Source organism: Salvelinus alpinus, chromosome 6 (genome assembly GCF_045679555.1).
Source record: "Salvelinus alpinus chromosome 6, SLU_Salpinus.1, whole genome shotgun sequence".
NCBI classification, from domain to species: domain Eukaryota; kingdom Metazoa; phylum Chordata; class Actinopteri; order Salmoniformes; family Salmonidae; genus Salvelinus; species Salvelinus alpinus.
In genome coordinates, this window is record NC_092091.1 from 83,124,390 (window position 1) to 83,144,911 (window position 20,522).

A 20,522-nucleotide genomic window follows, 5' to 3' on the forward strand; every position below is an offset into this window, starting at 1 on the left:
CTGACAGGTTGGAGGACAGGCTCTGGTTCCTCTAGGAGGGTGACCATGTCCTCATCACTAACCTTTCTTCTTCCTGACAGGTTGGTGGACAGGCTCTGGTTCCTCTAGGAGGGTGACCATGTCCTCATCACTAACCTTTCTTCTTCCTGACAGGTTGGTGGACAGGCTCTGGTTCCTCTAGGAGGGTGACCATGTCCTCATCACTAACCTTTCTTCTTCCTGACAGGTTGGAGGACAGGCTCTGGTTCCTCTAGGAGGGTGACCATGTCCTCATCACTAACCTTTCTTCTTCCTGACAGGTTGGTGAACAGGCTCTGGTTCCTCTAGGAGGGTGACCATGTCCTCATCACTAACCTTTCTTCTTCCTGACAGGTTGGAGGACAGGCTCTGGTTCCTCTAGGAGGGTGACCCCCATGTCCTCATCACTAACCTTTCTTCTTCCTGACAGGTTGGTGGACAGGCTCTGGTTCCTCTAGGAGGGTGACCCCCATGTCCTCATCACTAACCTTTCTTCTTCCTGACAGGTTGGTGGACAGGCTCTGGTTCCTCTAGGAGGGTGACCATGTCCTCATCACTAACCTTTCTTCTTCCCGACAGGTTGGTGGTCAGGCTTTGGTTCCTCTAGGAGGGTGACCATGTCCTCATCACTAACCTTTCTTCTTCCTGACAGGTTGGTGGACAGGCTCTGGTTCCTCTAGGAGGGTGACCATGTCCTCATCACTAACCTTTCTTCTTCCTGACAGGTTGGAGGACAGGCTCTGGTTCCTCTAGGATGGTGACCATGTCCTCATCACTAACCTTTCTTCTTCCTGACAGGTTGGTGGACAGGCTCTGGTTCCTCTAGGAGGGTGACCATGTCCTCATCACTAACCTTTCTTCTTCCTGACAGGTTGGTGGACAGGCTCTGGTTCCTCTAGGAGGGTGACCATGTCCTCATCACTAACCTTTCTTCTTCCTGACAGGTTGGTGGTCAGGCTCTGGTTCCTCTAGGAGGGTGATCATGTCCTCATCACTAACCTTTCTTCTTCCTGACAGGTTGGTGGACAGGCTCTGGTTCCTCTAGGAGGGTGACCATGTCCTCATCACTAACCTTTCTTCTTCCTGACAGGTTGGTGGTCAGGCTCTGGTTCCTCTAGGAGGGTGACCATGTCCTCATCACTAACCTTTCTTCTTCCTGACAGGTTGGTGGACAGGCTCGGGTTCCTCTAGGAGGGTGACCCCCATGTCCTCATCACTAACCTTTCTTCTTCCTGACAGGTTGGTGGACAGGCTCTGGTTCCTCTAGGAGGGTGACCCCCATGTCCTCATCACTAACCTTTCTTCTTCCTGACAGGTTGGAGGACAGGCTCTGGTTCCTCTAGGAGGGTGACCATGTCCTCATCACTAACCTTTCTTCTTCCTGACAGGTTGGTGGACAGGCTCTGAATCCTCTAGGAGGGTGACCCCCATGTCCTCATCACTAACCTTTCTTCTTCCTGACAGGTTGGAGGACAGGCTCTGGTTCCTCTAGGAGGGTGACCACCATGTCCTCATCACTAACCTTTCTTCTTCCTGACAGGTTGGTGGACAGGCTCTGGTTCCTCTAGGAGGGTGACCCCCATGTCCTCATCACTAACCTTTCTTCTTCCTGACAGGTTGGAGGACAGGCTCTGGTTCCTCTAGGAGGGTGACCATGTCCTCATCACTAACCTTTCTTCTTCCTGACAGGTTGATGGTCAAGCTCTGATTCGTCTGGTTCCTCTAGGAGGGTGACCTCCATGTCCTCATCCATACAGTCTTCCGTAGACACCTCCACCACAGTCTCGGTCATCACGTCTGGACGCATCGCAGCGTGGATGAAGTCTGGGGTGGTCACACACCCTGCCGGGATGAACACATCTAGTGGGACAAGAGGGAAAACGTTAAGAAGAGAGAAAGTGTGTGTGTAGTGTGTGTTCTGGTGGATATGACGTTGTGTGAACAACAACATTCTTAAGAAATCTGAGATCTATGACATCAATGATGTCTCTCTGTTCTTGTCTCTCAGCTTATGGATGGAATATGGCATGGTGAATAAAAATAAAATATCCAATCTAGTGTGTGTGTGTTAGTTACCTGGGCTGCGGTCCCCTCTCAGGCTGGTAAAAGAGTCCATGTGCAGCAGAGCCTCGGCAGCCTCGATGGTCTTATCAGAACAGTAGATACTGGTGCCAGACTGTTGGTAATGGACGGACGCCTCCACTGAAACAGAAAACACACGTTAGTAAAGGTGAAAAGCACCATTGCAGGTCTGTACAGCTGGTGTAGACATTTCATGACTTGTACAGTACAGAGGGGTTCTGATGCATCCTACTGGAAATAACAGTTGTGTTTGGTTACTTCAGACTGTTACCACGCTTTGTTTTTATTGTGAAAACACTGTCGGCGTTCCACCATTAACGGTTTACTACCAAACTAAAGTTTGAGACACTTGTTTACTACACTTCACACAGGACTTCTAAAGTCTGTCAAAGCTGACATTCTCTCTCTGGCGCCCCCTAGCAACCTTTCCCTCTCCAGCTACTATGGCATAACTGATGTAGGATCAGCTGCAAATAAAAGTCCTATTCTTTACCACTATGACCTACAGCATCAGACTGACCTTAAAACAGATGTTACAGAACATTAAGTAACTAACTAACCATAACTAAACGAACTAACTAACCATACAATAAGTATTGGTTAGAAGTCATGGTTTCCTCCTTTCCTTTGGGCCCTGGGGTTTTCCTTATAAAATGACACAATCTGGAAAACCCTCTGGGCCTTTGTCTTCCTCATTATGGGCTGTCTACAACAAGGGGTCTAGAGGGTTTCCTTGGGCTCTTCTTGTCATGGTAAATCATTTGGGCTAGGAATTGTTTCACAAGGAAAAGGAGACAAGGAAAAATGAAGCAATTTATTAGTATGGGTATGCAGTCATTCTGAGGAACTAGGAGACAGACTAAGCCCAGGGATATGTCCAAAAATGGCACCCTATTCCCTTTAAAGTGCACTACTTTTGACCAGAGCGCTATGGGCCCTGGTCAAAAGTAGTGCACTATATAGTGGATAGAGTGCCATTTGGGACCGAACCCAGGGCACCTGTTGTTGTCCCTCTCTGGGAAGCACGTCTCTGGTTACCATCACCCCTGCCCATGTTTGGCTACGCAGCAGGCACAGGGTAGGGGAGAGGGGTTATCTTTAGGAAGACTGCCTCCCCCATCCCTCTCATTCAGACCCTGACACACACACTACCCGTCGTCCCAAGCGCAAATAAAAACTGTAGCCCCACACACACACATAAACAAACATAACTACTATAAGCACCTGATAGGCCGAGCTGCACTTGAAACCAGGCAGCACCACCTAAATAAACCCACCATAGACCATAACATAGGCTGGCCACTGGATACTTTGACACCGATACATAGGCTATAAATAAACATAGCCATTTGACCTCCACACTAAGATGCATTTACCTGTAAGCATATCATACATATGGGTTTAACTGTAAAAGTCGGTAAAAAAGTATTATGCGTTTTCATATTTCTAGGGATTCGTTCAACAGTCAGTGTTTGGTTAAGCGAGGTTGGTTATCTGAATATTTGGTTGGGTACTGACCCGGGTTAAAATAGTACTGCTGCACTACCCTATTCAGACATTGTATTTCTTAAGAAAATGTATTAACATCTGTAAAAAGCAATTGAGTCTAAAAGTCAGCATATTTCAAAGTATAAAATACTTGTAATGATGATAAATCATATTTATTCACTTCTCGACAAGAAAGAATAAGCTGGTACTATTTGACCGAGCCAATAATAGCAAGTCCGACACAAAGTAGTGCTGTCCCCTATGACTTCCGTGTTTACACTCGCGTAGCCTTTCCCTCCAGTTCTCTTCGAAGACGGTGAAGACGGTCTCCATCCCCACGTCACTCACTCCCCGCCCCGGACGCCATTCGATACTTCAGTAATCTACGCCCACCCATCTAGCAGAGCTCATTGGCTGGTGGGAGGATTTCGAACGCCTCACGAGCGCCGTTGGTCAAGTGGACCTGTCAATCAAGCCACAACCCGCCTAGATGCATAACAATGCTTCCGCCATCGAAATTATCCAAAAATAATTGAAAAATATCGTTAAATCAAGGAAGAAAATATATCACTCTAGCCAATGTAAAAAAATATATATAATAACCTTTGTATGCCGAACTGAACTTAAACGAGACACGATTTGCACTTAAAAATCGCTAGCGAGTAAAACGCAAAAGCCAGCATTGAGTGCACCGTTAGCAGCCACACACTTCACGGGATAAACCACTGGGCCCATACTTAGATAACGGTCCGAATCTGACTCAGAAAAACGGAACATGGCTGAAAATAGATGAGAAAAAAAGTCACAAAATGACTAGAATACAGCTTTCAACTAAATGTTTACACTCACTTCCATGTCATTCAATGTTTGAAAAAACTGGCTGTATGTGTTATTCAACAAGGAAAAATATTTCGATAGACTATTTCAATACAGGGATAAAATCACAACATAACTTATTCAATATAGGTAGATCATATATACAGATTGTGTATTTAAAGCCATGATAAACGCGGAATAAACATAAATCCACATGCCCTTCTGACTCAGACAGCGTGGCAAAGACGTAGGAAAGACAACACATCTACAACACTTCCTGGTTTCAGCGGGGCTCCCTCTCTGCCCGAATAACCAGTTATTATGATACACATGGACGAACAAACTATAAATCACGATATGCACGCGCTGCTACGTGCAGATTGCGGTCTAATCTTCCAGTGCTCAAAGCCAAGCGGTAATTTTAAACATTTTAAGAACGACTGAAGAAAAGCGGACATCGCCATGCAGGTTACTAAGCAAGGTGATCACTTCCTGCTTTGCCCTCCATTATTTCTCGAAACTACTTAACGGATATGGGGGCGCAGCGGTCGCTAAAATAAACACATAACGTGTCAACATACGGTCGCCGGTAGAACGAGTTCTAAATAAATTCCGTTACCTGCTCTGATGAGCAGATCGAGTTGGTTAGCGGGCCCCTCATGAAGTGAAGTCGCCATGTTCTTCCCGTGTTGCAGATTCGCATTGACTTCACACTGAAATGCAAAGGCAGCCAAAATCTCAGATCACTCCGCCGTCACAGGAAATCTCAAATTCATCCAGACCGCTTCACAACCCCCACACCGCGGCAGACGGGTGTCCTTCCGCGCTAAACACAGGAAATCCTTTGGCTCTTGCCAAAGATGGTGGATACATTTAGATGTCCCACTCTGGCCGTTAAACATTTTTTTAAGTTCCTGTCTGCTTAAGGGGTGGCTCTCCCATAGGCACCAATACATTAGCAGCTGGGTCTGATTCGCTTAGTTCATTGACTGTATATGAAGCAGAAAAAAAGTAGCGAGTGAGATCTCTCGCTTCATTTTCCATCTCTGCTCTTGCATCGATCGAACGTCAACCAAAGCAGAAAAAAAGGACAATTCCTCCATAATAGGCCCGTGCATTCAACATAAAAAAAAGCATAACAGAGCATTTTAAGACACCATTAATATAATGTATGTATTGCATTCGTAACAATGAACATTAAACGCAAGGAATAAATATTTTAAGAGCCTATAAACGTTTCTTCATTTGCATTACAGCAAAACGACTTTAGGCTAAGTAGGAATGATGTAAACCTGATTTAAACAAATATTTTACTAAAGTAAGTAAAAATGAAACAGTCTGCTGAGGTACATAGTGCAGAAATGTTTAAATTGATGCCAGAGCATGTAGGTACTTAGGTCATCATCCACTTTAATGGGTTCGTTTTCTGACTGGAGTCTAACTCCAAGTCTACGCCCCAGACAGCACTCAGCGACTCGCACAACAAGTCAGTCATTGTGTCAGCAACCAATGACGGAATATAAAAAGGCGAAGAATAACAAGGAGTTAAAAAATAAAAATATGTTTAGGATGGTACAGTAGGCTGGCTACTTTAGACACTTTGAGGGAATGCTCACACACCGTTGTCTGTCTGCTTACCTGGCTGGACCACACTCCTTTCCAAAGAGAAAACTTCAGAAATAATGAAATAAATACCTAACTTTTTACATCTTACATGCTTTTGGTCTGGTGTGTTTTCCCCCCCACCTTGTCCAACTAACTACAGGCTATAAACTGTCTGCCTAACCTTTTTGCCTAACTCAATCAATCAAATTTATTTATAAAGCCCTTCTTACATCAGCTGATATCACAAAGTGCTGTACAGAGACCCAGCCTAAAACCCCAAACAGCAAGCAATGCAGGTGTAGAAGCACGGTGGCTAGGAAAAACTCCCTAGAAAGGCCAAAACCTAGGAAGAAACCTAGAGAGGAACCAGGCTATGAGGGGTGGCCAGTCCTCTTCTGGCTGTGCCGGGTGGAGATTATAACAGAACATGGCCAAGATGTTCAAATGTCCATAGATGACCAGCAGGGTCAAATAATAATAATCACAGTGGAATCACAACTGCAATCAACGTATGTTTACAACTTCCAAACAGTACACTTGTGGACTTTTTATGTACTACAGTGGACAGCCACAAGAGGGCGATGTCTACTGGCAGACAGGCCTTACATATCCGCTTTCTGAGTTTCCTAGCAACCACACCAAAGCTGTGAGTGACTGTAGTACTGTGGATGAAGGTGTGGAAAATAATGTACATCTCCCCAAATGAATATCACACCTGGAAACTGGTGTGGGCTGTGTATGTCAAGTGAATGTAAAAAATCTAAGTGTAATACTTCACTATTCCCCTCTTAGCTTTATTATCAACAACTAGTGCCAAAGCTGAAAGCTGTCCCACTTCTATTCTTATTTTACTGTGTGTGTATTCAGGTTGTATATAAAAAAGGTACATGTATGTATGTATGTATGTATGTATGTATGTATGTATGTATGTAGGTATGTATGTATGTAAAAAGTTTGGACACACTGACTCATTCAAGGGTTTTCATTTATTTGTATTATTTTATACATTGTAGAATAATAGTGACGACATCAAAACTATGAAATAACACATTTGGAATCATGTAGTAACTAAAAAAGTGTTAAACAAAACAAAATATATTTGAGAATTCTTCAAAGTAGCCACCCTTAACCTTGATGACAGCTTAGCACACTCTTTGTTGAACACTTTTTTAGTTACTACATGATTCCATGTGTGTTATTACATAGTTGTGATGTCTTCACTATTATTCTACAATGTAGATAATAGTACAAATAAAGAAAAACAAGTAGGTGTGTCACAACTTTTGACTGGTACTGAATGTATACATACCACTAGAACATTCAGGTTGGGTAGGTATATGGTATATGTAGGCCTGTGTGTACATCCCTCTCACCTGTCTCCACCATCTCAGTCTCCACCTCCTGTTCTTCCCCCACGTCCTGCATCAGGTAGGTCCCGTCATCGTAGACCAGAACCTGGGCAGAGAAACACTGCTCCATCCCCCTGCCTGGGACCTCCTCCACGATCACTGCTGGGTACTCCTCCTCTTCATCCAGCTCCCCGTCTGTCTCTTCTTCCACCATGTCTCCCTCCACCTCTACCTCACCATCTTCCTCCTCACACTCCTCCACCTCACACTCTCCCTCCTGAAGAACAGGGGGGAGGGAGTAGGACAAAGAGGAACAGAGATGGAGAGAGCGACGAGGATAGAAAAACAGAAGGGGAGAAGAGGAGCTTGGTTTAGAAAACAGAACACTTTCTCTCCTGCTATACAGTCCTCAAAGTATAGGAGACGTGTAAAGGAAGCAGCCAGTGTAGGTAACATTATGTATCGCAGCCCTGATCATGTCCTTTCTTAAAAAGCAAGGAAAGGAAGCCAGTGAGTATGAATATTGGAGAGCAGCACCTGTCTAGTCCTGTCTTTAAGGAAAGGAGACGTGTAAAGGAAGCCAGTGAGTATGAATATTGGAGAGCAGCACCTATCTAGTCCTGTCTTTAAGGAAAGGAGACGAGTAAAGGAAGCCAGTGAGTATGAATATTGGAGAGCAGCACCTATCTAGTCCTGTCTTTAAGGAAAGGAGACGTGTAAAGGAAGCCAGTCTAGGTCCTAGGTGATTTCACTGCTCATAATTCAACATTACATATGAGTCATTTAGCAGACGCTCTTATCCAGAGAGACTAACAGTTAGTGAATTCATCTTCAGATAGCTAGGTGGGACAACCACATCTCAGTCATAGTCAGTACATGTTTCCTCATTAAAGTAGTTATCAGTAAAGTCAAGTGCGAGCGTTAGTTCATTAAAGGTGTTTGTTACTCAGTCCAACCCTCTCACCACTCACCTGATGAGGGTCCTCCACGGCGGTGACATACTCAACCACCGCCCCTCCACTGTCAACGAGCACCACCGAGGTCATGACGCATGCCCCTCCACGCTCAATCCAGCCCCAGCCTACTCACTGCTGCCTCCTGGCCACACCTCGCTCTGCTGCCCCACGCTGGTGGCCTCCGGTACTGCAGCCAGGCCACAGCTCAGACCACTGAGGAAGAGACAGAAGTTATTTCAACTTTATAAAGCCAGTCGTTGAGAGCAAATTGTCTTTGGCATGGACAGGCCTACATGATGGTAAGAGAGACCTGTGGTCTAGAGAAACATCTAGTTGCTGCTCTCTTCCCCTCTATCCCACTGAGCCAGTACCAGGTTTCATACCTCTAAGGGCCTGTCCCCTCTCCCTCCCTCCTTCATATCTCTAAGGGCCAATGGTTGCTAAGGGCACAAGGTCCTCATTTCCTGCTCAGAGGAAGAATGATTGGACTTTGAGAGCAGGAAATACAGACTGGACACACATTTCACTTGCTCTCTTACACACACACACACACATTTTACTTTCTCTCCTGCACACACTACACATCACACACACACTACACATCACTGATCACACACACACTACACATGTCACACACACTTTTCACTTTCTCTCCCACACACAACAGCAGAGCTCTAGGAGGCAGAATTCTAGAAAGCAGATCATTGACAAAACATAATGACTGTTCCCTCCTCCGATTGACACGGGACAGGTCAATACCAAAACATAATGACTGTTCCCTCCTCCGATTGACACGGGACAGGTCAATACCAAAACATAATGACTGTTCCCTCCTCCGATTGACACGGGACAGGTCAATACCAAAACATAATGACTGTTCCCTCCTCCGATTGACACGGGACAGGTCAATACCAAACCATAATGACTGTTCCCTCCTCCGATTGACACGGGACAGGTCAATACCAAACCATAATGACTGTTCCCTCCTCCGATTGACACGGGACAGGTCAATACCAAAACATAATGACTGTTCCCTCCTCCGATTGATACGGGACAGGTCAATACCAAACCATAATGACTGTTCCCTCCTCCGATTGACACGGGACAGGTCAATACCAAACCATAATGACTGTTCCTTCCTCCGATTGACACGGGACAGGTCAATACCAAAACATAATGACTGTTCCCTCCTCCGATTGACACGGGACAGGTCAATACCAAAACATAATGACTGTTCCCTCCTCCGATTGATACGGGACAGGTCAATACCAAAACATAATGACTGTTCCCTCCTCTGATACAGGACAGGTCAATACCAAAACATAATGACTGTTCCCTCCTCCGTTTGATACGGGACAGGTCCCAGCTAAGTCCCAGCTCAGTGCTATCTAGGACAGAACTCAACACACACCATTCTCAAATAAGAGTCTCTCCTCTCATTTCTTAGAGACCATGGCCAATTAATCCCACTAACAATGTCTCTCTATCCTATAATTAACTTGCTCTCTCTTTTAGCCTAATTGTCACTTACTCGTGGTATTTTGGTTTAATCTAGTAACTACCCATTCCCTACTGTAATGTAGTTGTATTATTACTGGGACAGGCTGGTGTTCCCTACTGTAATGTAGTTGTATTATTACTGAGACAGGCTGGTGTTCCCTACTGTAATGTAGTTGTATTATTACTGGGACAGGCTGGTGATCCCTACTGTAATGTAGTTGTATTATTACTGGGACAGGCTGGTGTCTCCTACTGTAATGTAGTTGTATTATTACTGAGACAGGCTGGTGTCTCCTACTGTAATGTAGTTGTATTATTACTGAGACAGGCTGGTGTCTCCTACTGTAATGTAGTTGTATTATTACTGGGACAGGCTGGTGTTTCCTACTGTAATGTAGTTGTATTATTACTGGGACAGGCTGGTGTTTCCTACTGTAATGTAGTTGTATTATTACTGGGACAGGCTGGTGTTCCCTACTGTAATGTAGTTGTATTATTACTGAGACAGGCTGGTGTTCCCTACTGTAATGTAGTTGTATTATTACTGAGACAGGCTGGTGTCTCCTACTGTAATGTAGTTGTATTATTACTGGGACAGGCTGGTGTTCCCTACTGTAATGTAGTTGTATTATTACTGGGACAGGCTGGTGTTCCCTACTGTAATGTAGTTGTATTATTACTGGGACAGGCTGGTGTTCCCTACTGTAATGTAGTTGTATTATTACTGGGACAGGCTGGTGTTCCCTACTGTAATGTAGTTGTATTATTACTGGGACAGGCTGGTGTTCCCTACTGTAATGTAGTTGTATTATTACTGGGACAGGCTGGTGTTCCCTACTGTAATGTAGTTGTATTATTACTGGGACAGGCTGGTGTTCCCTACTGTAATGTAGTTGTATTATTACTGAGACAGGCTGGTGTTTCCTACTGTAATGTAGTTGTATTATTACTGGGACAGGCTGGTGTTCCCTACTGTAATGTAGTTGTATTATTACTGGGACAGGCTGGTGTTCCCTACTGTAATGTAGTTGTATTATTACTGGGACAGGCTGGTGTTCCCTACTGTAATGTAGTTGTATTATTACTGGGACAGGCTGGTGTCCCCTACTGTAATGTAGTTGTATTATTACTGGGACAGGCTGGTGTCTCCTACTGTAATGTAGTTGTATTATTACTGGGACAGGCTGGTGTTCCCTACTGTAATGTAGTTGTATTATTACTGGGACAGGCTGGTGTTCCCTACTGTAATGTAGTTGTATTATTACTGGGACAGGCTGGTGTTCCCTACTGTAATGTAGTTGTATTATTACTGGGACAGGCTGGTGTTCCCTACTGTAATGTAGTTGTATTATTACTGGGACAGGCTGGTGTTCCCTACTGTAATGTAGTTGTATTATTACTGGGACAGGCTGGTGTTCCCTACTGTAATGTAGTTGTATTATTACTGGGACAGGCTGGTGTTCCCTACTGTAATGTAGTTGTATTATTACTGGGACAGGCTGGTGTTTCCTACTGTAATGTAGTTGTATTATTACTGAGACAGGCTGGTGTTTCCTACTGTAATGTAGTTGTATTATTACTGAGACAGGCTGGTGTTCCCTACTGTAATGTAGTTGTATTATTACTGAGACAGGCTGGTGTCCCCTACTGTAATGTAGTTGTATTATTACTGAGACAGGCTGGTGTTTCCTACTGTAATGTAGTTGTATTATTACTGAGACAGGCTGGTGTTTCCTACTGTAATGTAGTTGTATTATTACTGGGACAGGCTGGTGTTTCCTACTGTAATGTAGTTGTATTATTACTGGGACAGGCTGGTGTTTCCTACTGTAATGTAGTTGTATTATTACTGGGACAGGCTGGTGTTTCCTACTGTAATGTAGTTGTATTATTACTGGGACAGGCTGGTGTTTCCTACTGTAATGTAGTTGTATTATTACTGGGACAGGCTGGTGTTTCCTACTGTAATGTAGTTGTATTATTACTGGGACAGGCTGGTGTTTCCTACTGTAATGTAGTTGTATTATTACTGGGACAGGCTGGTGTTTCCTACTGTAATGTTGTTGTATTATTACTGGGACAGGCTGGTGTTTCCTACTGTAATGTAGTTGTATTATTACTGGGACAGGCTGGTGTTTCCTACTGTAATGTAGTTGTATTATTACTGAGACAGGCTGGTGTATCCTACTGTAATGTAGTTGTATTATTACTGAGACAGGCTGGTGTTCCCTACTGTAATGTAGTTGTATTATTACTGGGACAGGCTGGTGTTTCCTACTGTAATGTAGTTGTATTATTACTGGGACAGGCTGGTGTTTCCTACTGTAATGTAGTTGTATTATTACTGGGACAGGCTGGTGTTTCCTACCGTAATGTAGTTGTATTATTACTGAGACAGGCTGGTGTTTCCTACCGTAATGTCGTTGTATTATTACTGGGACAGGCTGGTGTTTCCTACTGTAATGTAGTTGTATTATTACTTAGACAGGCTGGTGTCTCCTACTGTAATGTAGTTGTATTATTACTGGGGCAGGCTGGTGTTTCCTACTGTAATGTAGTTGCATTATTACTGGGACAGGCTGGTGTTTCCTACTGTAATGTAGTTGTATTATTACTGGGACAGGCTGGTGTTTCCTACTGTAATGTAGTTGTATTATTACTGGGACAGGCTGGTGTTTCCTACTGTAATGTAGTTGTATTATTACTGGGACAGGCTGGTGTTTCCTACTGTAATGTAGTTGTATTATTACTGGGACAGGCTGGTGTTTCCTACTGTAATGTAGTTGCATTATTACTGGGACAGGCTGGTGTTTCCTACTGTAATGTAGTTGTATTATTACTGGGACAGGCTGGTGTTTCCTACTGTAATGTAGTTGTATTATTACTGGGACAGGCTGGTGTTTCCTACTGTAATGTAGTTGTATTATTACTGGGACAGGCTGGTGTTTCCTACTGTAATGTAGTTGTATTATTACTGGGACAGGCTGGTGTTTCCTACTGTAATGTAGTTGTATTATTACTGGGACAGGCTGGTGTTTCCTACTGTAATGTAGTTGTATTATTACTGGGACAGGCTGGTGTTTCCTACTGTAATGTAGTTGTATTATTACTGGGACAGGCTGGTGTTTCCTACTGTAATGTAGTTGTATTATTACTGGGACAGGCTGGTGTTTCCTACTGTAATGTAGTTGTATTATTACTGGGACAGGCTGGTGTTTCCTACTGTAATGTAGTTGTATTATTACTGGGACAGGCTGGTGTTTCCTACTGTAATGTAGTTGTATTATTACTGAGACAGGCTGGTGTTTCCTACTGTAATGTAGTTGTATTATTACTGAGACAGGCTGGTGTTTCCTACTGTAATGTAGTTGTATTATTACTGAGACAGGCTGGTGTTTCCTACTGTAATGTAGTTGTATTATTACTGGGACAGGCTGGTGTTTCCTACTGTAATGTAGTTGTATTATTACTGAGACAGGCTGGTGTTTCCTACTGTAATGTAGTTGTATTATTACTGGGACAGGCTGGTGTTTCCTACTGTAATGTAGTTGTATTATTACTGAGACAGGCTGGTGTTCCCTACTGTAATGTAGTTGTATTATTACTGAGACAGGCTGGTGTATCCTACTGTAATGTAGTTGTATTATTACTGAGACAGGCTGGTGTTTCCTACTGTAATGTAGTTGTATTATTACTGGGACAGGCTGGTGTTTCCTACTGTAATGTAGTTGTATTATTACTGGGACAGGCTGGTGTTTCCTACTGTAATGTAGTTGTATTATTACTGAGACAGGCTGGTGTTTCCTACTGTAATGTAGTTGTATTATTACTGGGACAGGCTGGTGTTTCCTACTGTAATGTAGTTGTATTATTACAGGGACAGGCTGGTGTTTCCTACTGTAATGTAGTTGTATTATTACTGGGACAGGCTGGTGTTTCCTACTGTAATGTAGTTGTATTATTACTGAGACAGGCTGGTGTTTCCTACTGTAATGTAGTTGTATTATTACTGGGACAGGCTGGTGTTTCCTACTGTAATGTAGTTGTATTATTACTGGGACAGGCTGGTGTTTCCTACTGTAATGTAGTTGTATTATTACTGAGACAGGCTGGTGTTTCCTACTGTAATGTAGTTGTGTTATTACTGAGACAGGCTGGTGTTTCCTACTGTAATGTAGGAGAACAGGGCTGGGATCAATACAAATGGAAAACCCTCTTCAATTATTCAACACAGCTGACTGATCCAGGACCTGCAGACCTTATTAACAACTTGATTCATATAGTTTAGTTCACTTAACCTGTAGTGGACTAAAACAGACTCAGGACTTGTAGTGCAGAGAAGACCTTGGTCATTATTCCTATAGCCTGGTCACTAAACATATTGCTAACTAACTAAACCTGCCCTTTATACACTTGTCAGTTACTGTGCATTGTGTTGCTGCATGTTGTAGACATTTCACAGCCTTCTTCAGTCTTTCTGTCTCTGGCATGGGATATACCCTACACACCCTGGAGTGACTTGCTGAGTGAGTGGCTGAGTGAGTGAGTGACTGGCTGGCTGAGTGGTTGAGTGAGTGAGTGACTGGCTGAGTGAGCGTGCGTGCACAACTGTGCATGTGGGCAGTGCCTGGTCACACAGTGAAATGTCAAGACCTTGGAATAGGCAGCCCTATCATCCAAGCAACATAGTGTGTGTGTAAATGTTAAAGTGCACAGCCCTGCATCCTTGAGGGCTGCAACATCTGCAAGTTCCTTTTCACTCTGGCCCAAGGCTGGTGGAAAACGTTGACACTGAGATAACAGTCAAAGAAAGGATGTCATCAGCAAATCACAAACCAGCTGGAGGAGGATATTCTCTCTCTCTCCCCCCCCCCTCTCTCTCTCCCCCTCTCTCTCCCTCCCCCTCTCTCTCTCTCCCCCTCCCTCTCTCTCTCTCTCTTCCCCCTCTCTCTCCCCCTCCCTCTCTCCCCCCCTCTCTCTCTCTCCCCCCTCTCTCTCTCTCCCCCCCTCTCTCTCTCTCCCCCCCCCTCTCTCTCGTTGCCTCGCACTCCCTCTTTCAAAAACATAGGAAATGCAGTGGCGCCAGCTGTATCTGTTTCGTAAACATGATATAAAGTTGCCTCGTCAGTCCTCAAAGTCCACACACAAACATTCCCTGACAGCTGTTGCACCCAACGTTCCTTTGTTCAAAGCAACATTAGAACGTAGTAGCATATTGTAGCTGGTTAATGTGGGACAAACACAGGTATGATGGCCTTACACACACACACACACACACACACACACACACACACACACACACACACACACACACACACACACACACACACACACACACACACACACACACACACACACACACACACACACACACACACACACACACAAAGCAGCAGACTAAACAAGTCTCAAACAAGACCTTCAACATTCAAACCAGAATTACAGGCCTGTCAAGAGAGCCCGCCATGTCACCACAGAAGTACACAACCGTTGCAAACCCTAAAAGTCAACAAAAGACAGGCAGAGAACAACCCCACTAAACTGGAGTTCTTACTTTACAAAGTCAGCATGATTAGTGTGGACGACTGGCATAAAAACACCACGGAACACCGATCCATCTATATTACATCAAGAGAATGTAGGTTATCACTCAGTCCAAAGTCCTGTCATTCCAAAAGTCTAACGAAAGACAACATCTTCCCCATTACAAGATACAGAGGAGCCAAACGACCACTGCAAACATTCCTCAGACAGGCTACTTACCAAGGAACCCCATGGAACAGAGAGAGCAGGTTTAGATAGAGTCACATGACCGCTCCACATGCTCAGTCTGAACCCTGCATCCCCAGACTGGATCCAATACTGGAAGGATTCCAACATTCCATACAAGTATCCAACATTCCCAGGAATCCCACAACATTGTGACTTCCTCCTGCTGTTAATTCATCCATGACATCTAGAAAAAGGTAGGAGCTTTGTTTGACTGGTCTTTCAACCAGCGAAATAAACAGGTATTGATACAAAGAGGAGAAAGAGAGAGAGAATGTGGTCTTGCTGCATTGCAGAAACATTTTCCTTGCCTCTATTTCTCTGTAGCCTCTATTTCTCTGTAACCTCTCTCTCTCCCCATCCCTCTCTCCTCTCGTCCGTCTTCTCCATGCGGGGGAAAGAGAGTGAGCCTCAGAGAGACTCAGCACTTTGAGAGTGTGAGCCCTGCCCCCAGATCACATGATGAGGGCGGAACACACACACAGCGTCACATGATACTGCAACAACAGAGCTTTTGTTCAGACTGAGGCTAGTTGCTAAAGATACAACGCCCTGCCTTGTGCCCTGCCCTCACTCTCGCGCACACACACACACACACACACACACAATTTAGGCCTAGATGACCTAAAGTGCACACACACACAAGCCAACATCAGATGATCTCACACGCCCACAGACAAACACTAGCTGTTATTCACCATCAACTGTAACATCTCCCACAGCAACATCAACAGTTACAGACAGACACTAGCTGTTATTCACCATCAACTGTCGTTATATTTATACCCAGTCAGTGACAGAGAGGTCGTATTATTTATACCCAGTCAGTGACAGAGAGGTCGTATTATTTATACCCAGTCAGTTCCTGAGAGATGTCGTATTATTTATACCCAGTCAGTGACAGAGAGGTCATATTATTTATACCCAGTCAGTGACAGAGAGGTCATATTATTTATACCCAGTCAGTTCCTGAGAGATGTCGTATTATTTATACCCAGTCAGTGACAGAGAGGTCATATTATTTATACCCAGTCAGTGGCTGAGAGATGTCGTATTATTTATACCCAGTCAGTTCCTGAGAGATGTCGTATTATTTATACCCAGTCAGTGGCTGAGAGATGTCGTATTATTTATACCCAGTCAGTGGCTGAGAGATGTCGTATTATTTATACCCAGTCAGTTCCTGAGATATGTCGTATTATTTATACCCAGTCAGTGCCTGAGAGATGTCGTATTATTTATACCCAGTCAGTGGCTGAGAGATGTCGTATTATTTATACCCAGTCAGTTCCTGAGATATGTCGTATTATTTATACCCAGTCAGTTCCTGAGATATGTCGTATTATTTATACCCAGTCAGTTCCTGAGATATGTCGTATTATTTATACCCAGTCAGTGCCTGAGAGATGTCGTATTATTTATACCCAGTCAGTTCCTGAGAGATGTCGTATTATTTATACCCAGTCAGTGCCTGAGAGATGTCGTATTATTTATACCCAGTCAGTTCCTGAGAGATGTCGTATTATTTATACCCAGTCAGTGACAGAGAGGTCATATTATTTATACCCAGTCAGTGACAGAGAGGTCATATTATTTATACCCAGTCAGTTCCTGAGAGATGTCGTATTATTTATACCCAGTCAGTGACAGAGAGGTCGTATTATTTATACCCAGTCAGTGGCTGAGAGAGGTCGTATTATTTATACCCAGTCAGTGCCTGAGAGATGTCGTATTATTTATACCCAGTCAGTGCCTGAGAGATGTCGTATTATTTATACCCAGTCAGTGACAGAGATGTCGTATTATTTATACCCAGTCAGTGACAGAGATGTCGTATTATTTATACCCAGTCAGTTCCTGAGAGATGTCGTATTATTTATACCCAGTCAGTGCCTGAGGTCGTATTATTTATACCCAGTCAGTGACAGAGAGGTCGTATTATTTATACCCAGTCAGTGACAGATGTCGTATTATTTATACCCAGTCAGTGCCTGAGAGAACTGATGTAGACTAGACTGTGTGCTCAGCACGCACCCAAGATCAAGTAGCCCATCAGGTGTAGCACACCACTGTGTGCATCTACTCTACAAGGACAGTCTCCTATAAGTGCCAGAGTTTGACCAGCGAACCCAACACTCACTGTGAGCATTTATTCATCCCCTGCCACCCCTTCTCATATCACTATGGTAACCCTGTGGTCCATCCCACCACCAGACCTTGGTTTCCCACCCCCCTCTTGGGAACCAACCAAACATTCACCCAATATGTAATATTCAAGTAAACGTACGCTTTTGTTCAACAGTCGGTACACTGCAAGTTTCACTGTGTAAACGGTGTCTGTTGGACTCTAGTTACTGGTTGCCTAACAAGGGCATTGGTGCCAAGGTGAAACCGTTGTTCACTTGTGAGATAACTATCCTTCAGGGCCTAGCTCGCTGGTTCAAAGGTTACTCTATGCCAATGCTACTCATTTAGTTAGCTATCAGTGTGGTTGCATTAGCAGCTAGTCACAAATTCCTAGTGAGGGAAGCAGTTATTACAGGCCAAATGTCAAGTGCCGCCATAATCTTATCTAGGGCAAGATAACATTACAGTCAGACAGACAGACCAACGTCTGTTTTAGTTAGTCTGAATAACTTATTAATAATGTAGGAAAATGAAATATGAAAATGTATTCACTCACTACTGTAAGTCGCTCTGCAAAAGAGCGTCTGCTAAATTAAAACAAATATAAACTGTAGCAGAGTAGGTACGAGTTCTTCACAAAACCCACTGACGCCTGTGCAGCTATTGCCGACATTACTATTGTCTGTAGTTTAACTCTTGGGAAATAGTATATTGGGGTTGTATTGGGTTAAATTGTCATTACCAGGGACATTGCCAGTGTAAATGCATGGGTATTAAACACAACTGAGGGCGAGATGTACAGCACTGGGATAGTAAGTTAACTAGCTAGCCATTTTACTGTAACTTTCTGGAGCCCTCTCTCGCTCTCAAACATGAACATTGATTAAAGAGTTTATTTATTTAAAAAAAACAGCAACTAGCTAACTAGTTACCATTATTAACTAACGTTAGCTAAATTGCGACGTCCCCTCTTCTCTAGTTAACGTTAGTTAGCTAACATGCATATGTTCTGATATTCACGATAATCAGCTTGTTGTTAAATAGTTTTGCAGAATTAGCATATGGATAGTTACAAGAATCTCCTTACCTTGAAATGCCTCTTCTGCCCAGTCCAAAGGGGGTTGCTGATGCAAGGCCGAGTCAACAGACACTCACACAATGGTAACGTTAGCTGCTGCCAGTGACACTCCGCAACCTCTTCCGAACAGACCTAGCTAGCGTTGCTAACGTCAAAGCTAGCTAACGTTAACTAGCAACCCGTTTGTTGTTAGCGAACCAGATCAGTATGCCGCATAGTGTAAAGCTATCTACAACATTTGGATTTGGTTGTTTCTGGTCGTTGTGAAAGCACGTTTCTATGTTATTCTGAACAATAAATAAAACGGTGTTTTTTCCAAGGGGGCTGGACTCGTTCTTTTTGCTGGGAGGAGAGATTCGGGTCAAAGAAACGACACAACAGCGAATGACACACAGGCCGTGACGTCACGCAGAACAGCAGGAACAGTAACTGCCCCCTGAACCTTCCCCATAAATAGTATAATTTTTATTTTGCTACATTCTCCAACATTTTTATACTACTTATGTTATGTTTCATAGCATTGAAATATAATAACTTTGTTTCTATGTTGTGTATCAAATTATTTTCTGAAGGATATGCCCGCTCTCTGTGCATTTCTTTTCATACAATTTGCACTACTGCTAGTCATGTTGCACTACTTCTAGTCACTACTGCTAGTCATGTTGCACTACTTCTAGTCACTACTGCTAGTCATGTTGCACTACTTCTAGTCACTACTGCTAGTCATGTTGCACTACTTCTAGTCACTACTGCTAGTCATGTTGCACTACTTCTAGTCACTACTGCTAGTCATGTTGCACTACTTCCAGTCACTACTGCTAGTCATGTTGCACTACTTCCAGTCACTACTGCTAGTCATGTTGCACTACTTCCAGTCACTACTGCTAGTCATGTTGCACTACTTCCAGTCACTACTGCTAGTCATGTTGCACTACTTCCAGTCACTACTGCTAGTCATGTTGCACTACTTCCAGTCACTACTGCTAGTCATGTTGCACTACTTCCAGTCACTACTGCTAGTCATGTTGCACTACTTCCAGTCACTACTGCTAGTCATGTTGCACTACTTCCAGTCACTACTGCTAGTCATGTTGCACTACTTCCAGTCACTACTGCTAGTCATGTTGCACTACTTCTAGTCACTACTGCTAGTCATGTTGCACTACTTCCAGTCACTACTGCTAGTCATGTAGCACTACTTCCAGTCACTACTGCTAGTCATGTAGCACTACTTCCAGTCACTACTGCTAGTCATGTTGCCACCCAATCTCTAATGAATACATTTCAATAAACATTGGCTGAAGGAGACTGTTACCCATTCAAACGGATTGAAGGAGACTGTTACCCATTCAAACGGATTGAAGGAGACTGTTACCCATTCAAACGGATTGAAGGAGACTGTTACCCATTCAAACGGATTGAAGGAGACTGTTACCCATTCAAACGGATTGAAGGAGACTGTTACCCATTCAAACGGATTGAAGGAGACTGTTACCCATTCAAACGGATTGAAGGAGACTGTTACCCATTCAAACGGATTGAAGGAGACTGTTACCCATTCAAACGGATTGAAGGAGACTGTTACCCATTCAAACGGATTGAAGGAGACTGTTACCCATTCAAACGGATTGAAGGAGACTGAATGGAAGTATTGAGCTCCATCTACTGTCCAAAATGTTGTGGTTTTATCCTGTAGTATACAAAAACATCACAATAATTACATTGCCAACCAAA

At 43.7% G+C, this 20,522-nt stretch overlaps 1 protein-coding gene across 3 annotated transcripts in view; it reads right to left on the reverse strand.

Annotated features, from left to right (window-relative positions):
- The window catches only part of elf2b (E74-like factor 2b (ets domain transcription factor)), a 26,735-nt gene extending 7,580 nt beyond the window's left edge, over positions 1–19,155 (reverse strand). Inside the window, exons 1-5 of one of the 3 annotated variants that reach the window (XM_071408214.1) lie at positions 18,798–19,155; positions 8,330–8,527; positions 7,383–7,635; positions 2,095–2,220; positions 1,690–1,878 (exon numbers count right to left, since the gene is read on the reverse strand). In XM_071408214.1, the coding sequence (XP_071264315.1) occupies positions 1,690–1,878; positions 2,095–2,220; positions 7,383–7,635; positions 8,330–8,404 (643 nt within the window). In that variant the 5' untranslated portion in view covers positions 8,405–8,527; positions 18,798–19,155. Of the gene's footprint in view, positions 1–1,689; positions 1,879–2,094; positions 2,221–5,023; positions 5,176–7,382; positions 7,636–8,329; positions 8,528–15,577; positions 15,949–18,797 lie in introns of those variants that run through there. The other 2 variants (XM_071408215.1, XM_071408216.1) reach the window with 2 other exon arrangements.
- Between the last annotated feature and the right edge of the window lie 1,367 nt (positions 19,156–20,522).